The following is a 7,713-nucleotide window of genomic DNA, read 5'->3' on the forward strand; positions in this document are numbered from 1 at the left end:
GAGAAGACGATCAAACCTAAGTCATCCAGAACGAAGTCGTCCAAAGGGACCAACTCTTCCGCTCCGGCTGAAGAAGAAACCAAGAAGAAGAAACCGGAAAGAAAAGCGGTTAAAACTGAAGCCCCACAAGAACCGAAAAGGAGGAAGAAGGTGGCTGCAAGGAAGAGTTCCAACAAACCGGCGGACTCCGAGAAAACTCTTTCCTTGGATAATCCACCAGAAAGAACCGCAGACGTTTTTCAACCCATTCCCATCAACACCGTCGTCCCTACTCCTATTCCATCTAACTCACCAAGGCAAACCGAATCCTCGGGAAGCCAAGAAAACAAGTCAGTTTCCAAGGAGGAAGCAGAGGTAAGCGTTCACTCTGAAACCTCCAAGTCTCCAAGTAAACGAATTGAAGAGGTAATAGCCGGCGTGGGCCTAAATACCTCTGAAGCAATTGAGGATGTTATCCAAGATATTGCAAAGGAAACCGAAGAAGACGATGTGTCAAGTCGTCGCAAGCCAGTTGATCAGGTTGAGATACCTGATCAAAGTGAAGCACAACCGGTCGAAGAAACGGCCAAAACAGAAGACCTTACACCTCCGACTCAGGAGGGTAATCTTGAAGAACAGGAACCATCCGGTTCAGCAGGAGGCAAGACAGCTCCAGAAAACCGATCGGCTCAAGATGGGCCATCTGACTCAGCCATAATACCTGAAGCTTCTGTTCAGGTCAACAAAGGCAAAGGAGTTCTTATCGAAGATTCAACCGTAACAGGAAAAGGTACGCTGCAAACCGGTCCTCAACAAGAAGCTGTAACCGGGGATGAGGTTACCTTTACCGCAGAGCAAGAAGATGAAGTCTTCGAGGAACTTATTAGGGACATGAACAAGGGTGCCAGTGAAGCGATAGCTCCATATATCCTGTGGGTGAAGCTCCGATGTGAAACAAAGATATCCGACATGGCTCCAGGTTTGAGCGGCAACAAATATTGGGACAGGCTCATCAGGCTGGAAGAGAGGGCCCTTCAGTTAGCAAACACCAACCTCATCCAACCTGCATTTAACAAAACCGCAGTAATTCTTGAAAACGCTCGGTTGCAAGCAGTGGAGAATGCCTTTCAAGAAACTGAAGGAACGACGCTAACTCCGATTGAAATGAGAATGGCCCAACGGTTTCTCGCAGTGCGAGAACAGCTCGTTCAAAATCTCGCCCATTTTAATATGCAGTGGAGGAAAGGTTGCCAAAAACAACTTAATAATGTCGATCTCCATCAAAGTAAGCCTTTCTATGTGGTCGGTGAGACATCCGGAACGACTGAAAACCTAGAACAAGACTCTTCTCAAACGGCTAAGGTTACTGAAATCGATCAAATAAAGCAAGCTGTGGTTGATAAAATTGATTCATGCCTTGGAAGCTATAAAACCGCAACCGATGAGAGAATTGCAACGGCTGAAGCTAACCTGTCTAACACTATAAAGTCCATGATAGATACGGCCATGCAGACATCAGTTAAATCCTTGATCGCCGAGTCCATCCAAACCGCAACCGCCCCTTTACTAGACATGTTGCAGGCAATGCCCATTCAAATTGGGGAGATGTCCAAAATTCAAGTCAGCACAACTCAAACGCAAATTGAGTCTAATGCTGAAACCGCTAAGAGGCTGCAAGAAGAAGAAATGGAAAGGGAACGGTTGTAGAAGGAGATTGAAGACAAAGATTATGAACTTGCCCAGAAGTGCAATGAGGAAGAACAGGCCAACATCTAGGAATCCCAACCGGCTCAACCGTCCCATTCAATGAACACAAGGAATAAGAAGAAACGGAGCGCGGTTAAGAACGTAATCAAGCGGGCAGAGCAAAGAGCAGTTGTACCAGTCGTGGTAAACGTGCAACCGATTGATGAAGATGAAGAAGATCTTGAGGAACTTAACCAACGGAAGAGAAGGGCAACTGCTGGTTCAACCGCAACTCCAAGCTTCAGACAAATTATTGCTCCACCGCCTCCTCCACCAAGACCAGTTTGCGCCAATTTTGGGTTCAAGAAAAAGGGTACCGGTCACTCAAGTGTATGGGCCGGAATGTTGATTGACGCTGCAAGACGCGACAGGGAGTGGAAGGCAAAAGAAGAAGAAGAAAGAAGACAGCGTGAGAAAGAACTAGAAAAAGAGCTTCACAAGGGGGGACCATCCAAGCCTTAATCTCTTTTGTTATTTCTTTCAAAACAATTTATGTTTAATTATGACTCGGAACTCGGTTATTTTATTAGTTTCCACATACATTTTTGGAAAATCAAACACATGCCTTTGAAACATCTTCTTCCAACAGAAAATAATTAAAACGCTAAACAAATTTTTCAAAACCGGTCACTCATTACAAGTTTTGAATATTTATTCTAAATAATCAAAAAGGGAGAAATTGATAGAAAAAATTAAGAAAGTTAATTTTTCTAACCGGCCAGTAAGCAAATTTTTCAAAACCGGCCACTTACTACAAGTTTTGAATATTTAGTCTAAATAATCAAAAAATGAGAAATTGATAGAAAAATTAAGTAGGTTAATTTTCAAACCGGCCACACATTACAATTTTTGAATATTTATTCTAAATAATCAAAAAGGGAGAAATTGATAGAAAAATTAAGTAAGTTAATTTTTGGAACCGGCCAGACGGACTAAACAGTTGTTAACTTTCATGTGCAGGTACAGATCAAAACCGTATGAACCGGTTGGGGTATCAAAACCGGTTGCTGCTATACTTCAAAGAAACCAATTCCATGTGATCAAGTTAAAGATCAGAGGAACCGGTTTTCACTTTCTCAAGCGCCGGTTAGCCAAGACAAAAACTTACATACCAGCCGGATCATACTGCACAAGACACAAAACCGGAAGATTCAAACTTCAAGAGTGACGTACCATGACGAAAGAAACGTGTCTTGAAAGAATAAAAGAAGATCGGATCCGATCGGAAGCATGCGAGGAAAGCAATGATGCTTTATTGATCCGAAGTTGACAACCTGAGGTGGATGACCAGCACGTGTCCAAATCTGAAAACTGATTATGTCATCTTCTGCTCAGAGTTGCCTGCATGACTGCCAGGTGTTGAGGAAAGTGAAGCGTGCAAGCAACCTCTCTGCACCGGCGTGATAACGATTAACCAATCCAAAGGAGAGAGAAGAAAAGTGACCGTTAGCTCTTCTCAACTATAAAAGGAAGACAGATCGTCTTCATTGAATGCAAGTTACAGATTACGAAAAACGAATCATAAAAGAAATAAGTTAGAGAGATAAACTCTTATATTCTAACCGGTGTGTCTAAAACCGGAAGCTTTCTCTGTGTATTTGTGTTGAGTTATTGTATTACATCAAAAAGTGAGTTTGGTGTAACCGGCGAGTAGCGAAGTTGGGCTCGACCGGAGGTACTGTTGTTAACTATAAAAGTTAGTGGAGATCCTTCTCATAACCTGAGAAGAAGGGGTGACGTAGGAGGGTTTGCTCCGAACATCCATAAACAAATCCTTGTCTCGTGTTCTTTCCTTTGCTTTTATTATTTAGCCTAACCTCAAACTAATCATACTCCTAAAACCGGTCACTCATATCCATAAAACCGACTCCTTCTAAAACATCATCTAAAGTCGCATTCGTTGCTTCAACCTGAAACAGACATTTCCGCCCTTGAACCCGGTTCAAGAGTCTGTGACAGTTTGCGTAGTGCTGAGAACGTTTTTAGTCTTTAACCGGACTATCACCAAAGAGTGTTTTGTGTTGTAAGCGGCCACCCTTCCTGAAACCGGAAACACCCCGGTCCTCCAAGGGCGTCCCCGATCCTAACAGAAATGTTGAAGTCCCTTTTTCTCGAAGTAGAGGCATCTCCAAAAAAGATGGTTGAAGTTAGTCAGCCTGATGAAGCTAGATTTGAGAGGGAACCCTCAAATGATAAGGAATCAGAGAAGAGTTCCTCATCTGAGGGGGAACAAGCTAAAAATGATGAATCATCAGAAGGGCTTCTATTGTCTCAATGTTTCATTATAGGATCACCCAAGCCTCGACCATTTCCTGATATCAATGCTGCGAATATTCATGATGATGTTGTCAACCTTCCTCATCATTCAGACGGGTCTCTAGATCAGGCTCACAAGGTACATGAAGATTTTGTTGATGATGAAGAAGAAGTAAAGTCTGAAAGTGATTCAGAGAAGGATGGACCCGAGCAGTCCATCCAAGTTCACACCCATATCAGTCCCATTCAGACAACTCCAGCAGATTCTCAAGATATTTCATCTAATGAAGGATCATCTACTGGTGGTACAAATATTTTGAAATCAATGACAACATTGATGAGCACTCTTCAAAAGAATGTGTCTGAAATGCAATCAAATATGGTAAAGATTATGAAGACTCCGAAAATACACAAGAAGGAATTTGTCGATCTTCTTAAAACCCATAATGAGATGGAGCAGACATTGAAGAGGAACACGTACGAGATTACTACCCTCAACATGATATACACCAAATTTGTAAAGAACTTCTTCAGATGACAGAGCGATTTGATCGACCGTGAAAGGGAAAATGTCGTTGAACTCCATAATGAAGTTATGGATGGAATAAACTTGCTTTGAAATCAGATGGTTGAAATTCAGGGTAATATGAGCAGAGCTGATGCTAAGCGGTTGGAACAGGTTGATTCCTTTGCAAGGAAGATTCAGGCTGAAGAAGATGTTAAAGTTGCTGCCGAGAAAGAGAAGAATCTCATTACCCAAGGCGATGACAATAGAGGTAGAAGAGGTGGTGGTGTTTCAACTTGCACCAGATCAAAGCGAAAGCAAACCGGTGATGATAGTGATAGGCGAATCAAAAGAGGCAGAGGTCGCAGAGGTGATCGTGGTGGTAGAAGTAGTGGCAGTGATCGTGGTGGAAGAAGTGGTCGTGGTGGCCGTTCTCTCCTTCCGTTTCAAAACCTTCTAAATGGTGAAGAATTCAGGTGTCAAGGCTTTCGTTACCCAATCGAACTACTCGTGAAATAGGGAGATCAATAATTTCTTTTCTCCTAAACTATCTTTTGTTAGTGTGTGAACTTGGTTCTTTAAACTTGGTTTCTGAATATTGGTTTTTGGAACTTATTTCTGTAAACTGGTGAACAAGTTTGACTCTTTCATCTATTAGATGGATGTTTATCTCTTAAATTGTGCAAAGTTTTAACATCATCATCAAAAAGGGGAAAATTGTTGGGTCAAATTATTTTCACTAAGGGTCAAAGTATTCTGACTAATGATATTTTGATGATGAGTTGGTATAAAACTTAAACTGAGTCGTCTAATTGTTTTTGGAGCAAGTGTATCGAAAACATGATATATTAGACTAAGTCTGAATGAGGTTCATTAGACTTAATGGGTATTAGACGCATTGAGTTAAATGTGTAGTCTAACAGACGTAGTTAGACGTGCAGTCTAACAGATACGTAGTTAGACATTCAGTATAACAGATACGTAGTTAGACGTGCAGTCTAACAGACGTAGTTAGACGTGCAGTCTAACAGATACGTAGTTAGACGTGCAATGTAACATGCATAGTTAGACGTGTAAACTAATAGATGTAGTTAGACGTGCAATTTAACAGATACGTAGTTAGACGTGCAATCTAACAGACGTAGTTAGATGTGCAGTCTAACAGATACGTAGTTAGACGTGCAGTCTAACAGGCGTAGTTAGACGTGACGTCTAATAGATGTATTTAGACGTGCAGTTTAACAGATACGTAGTTAGACGTGCAATCTAACAGATGTAGTTAGACGTGTCGTCTAACAGATACGTAGTTAGACGTGTAGTCTAACAAGCGTAGTTAAACGTGTAGTCCAACAGTAGTTAGACGTGCAGTCTAACAGATATGTAGTTTGTTGGGTCAAATTATTTTGACTAAGTATCAAAGTAGTTTTACTATTGGAATTTTGATGATGAATGCATATAAAACTTAATCTATGCGTCAAATTGTTTTTGATGCAGGTGTATCGAAATCACATTATATTAGACTTGGTCCTAATGAGGTTCATTAGACTGATTTTGCATTAGATGCATGAAGTTAGACGTGCAATCTAACTAGTTGAGTTAGACGTGTAGTCTAACTAGTGAAGTTAGACGTGCAGTCTAACAAGTTGAATTAGATGTGCAGTCTAACTAGCGGAGTTAGACGTGCAGTCTAACTAGTGAAGTTAGACGTGTAGTCTAACTAGTTGAGTTAGACGTGTTGTCTAACTAGCGGAGTTAAATGTGCAGTCTAACTAGTTGAGTTAGACGTGTAGTCTAACTAGTTAAGTTAGACGTGCAGTCTAACTAGAGGAGTTAGACGTGTAGTCTAACACACGAAGATAGACGTGTAGTGTAACTAGTTGATTTAGACGTGCAGTCTAATTAGTGAAGTTAGACGTGCAGTCTAACTCCTTCAGACTAGTCTGAAGTGATTGTAATTAGATGTGAAATCTAATCCCATTAGACTAGGTGGTCTAATGGATCCTATTATTAGATGAGGTCGTCTAATTGAAATACGTCTAACGCCATGCTTAAGAAGTTGCTTGAAGCTAGCACCCGCCTACCCACGTGCTCTAGCTCTACGCTACTCCTGCTCCACTTTCTAGTGAAGATCAGTACGACAACCAGTTGCAACCAATCAACCAATGCCACGTAAGCGAATATCCGTCACACTACTTGATTTGCAGGTAAATCTCTAAAGAATATTCGGCGCACTACTAGTTGTGTACGGCCACTATCCTTGTATACAGAATATGCTATGTACTATGGAGGCATTCCAATGGAAGCTCACCATGTGTCATTATGAAGATTCGAACGTTAGTTCCTGTTCCTTATTTAAAGAATCTCAAGGACAACGGACGAACAACCAAAAATTTTAGTAAACGAATCACCAAACAATTCATCGATCTATTGATACTATTGAAACTGTTACCTGCTTTCTTGCTTTACTGTGTGTTAATCAAGAGAGAGTTAAATTCAAAGCATCGTTTTAGCTGAGTGATATTCTTCATCATATTGTAAGTTGAACAGAGTCTGTTCTGTTCAATAGTGAGCTATTCGTGCAAACTGTATTTGATTCAAAGCATATTATAGTGAATCCTTCCGGTGGTTGGAAGAAGGGGTGACGTAGGAGTGTTTGCTCCAAACATCCATAAACAAACTACTGTGTTGTTCCCTTTTTGTCATATTTTCATTCTTGATCCTAAGCTTCAAACCTAAGTAAATATTTCCGCACTTGATTCTGTTTCAAGTGTTTACAAGGGTTTGTGTATAATAGAAAGTGATTTAAATCCTTAACGGGATTTCTATCAAACCGTTTTTCCTAAGCCTTCTTCAATCGCCAAACCCCCGCCTCTATTGATTAAGCCGATCTTATCATAGTTAGACGTGTAGTCTAACATATACGTAGTTAGACGTGCAGTCTAACACGCGTAATTAGACATGCAGTCTAACAGATGTAATTAGACGTGCAGTCTAACAGATATGTAGTTAGACGTGTAGTCTAACAGATACGCAGTTAGACGTGCAATCTAACAGGGGTAATTAGACGTGCAGTTTAACAGGTGTAGTTAGACGTGCAGTCTAACATATACGTAGTTAGACGTGTAGTCTAACAAGCGTAGTTAGACGTGCAGCCTAACATATACATAGTTAGACGTGTCGTCTAATCCCATTAGACCAGGTGGTCTAATGGATCCTGCTATTAGACG

At 41.0% G+C, this 7,713-nt stretch overlaps 1 protein-coding gene across 1 annotated transcript; it reads left to right on the forward strand.

Annotated features, from left to right (window-relative positions):
- Positions 1-3,817: 3,817 nt before the first annotated feature.
- Positions 3,818-5,005, forward strand: LOC124935068. Its single transcript, XM_047475531.1, has 2 exons — positions 3,818-4,498; positions 4,607-5,005. Exons 1-2 carry the CDS (start codon positions 3,818-3,820, stop codon positions 5,003-5,005), a joined length of 1,080 nt encoding a protein of 359 aa, XP_047331487.1.
- The last annotated feature ends 2,708 nt before the right edge of the window (positions 5,006-7,713 follow it).

The sequence above is a fragment of the Impatiens glandulifera genome, chromosome 4 (assembly GCF_907164915.1).
Source record: "Impatiens glandulifera chromosome 4, dImpGla2.1, whole genome shotgun sequence".
Classification (NCBI taxonomy): domain Eukaryota; kingdom Viridiplantae; phylum Streptophyta; class Magnoliopsida; order Ericales; family Balsaminaceae; genus Impatiens; species Impatiens glandulifera.

Bases quoted from the DNA above. Each gene is read 5' to 3' on its own strand.
- LOC124935068 (XM_047475531.1), top strand. From the start codon at position 3,818: ATGTTGAAGTCCCTTTTTCTCGAAGTAGAGGCATCTCCAAAAAAGATG. The intron at 4,499-4,606 runs GTAAAGAACTTC...CTTTGAAATCAG, and splicing joins ACATGATATACACCAAATTT to ATGGTTGAAATTCAGGGTAA.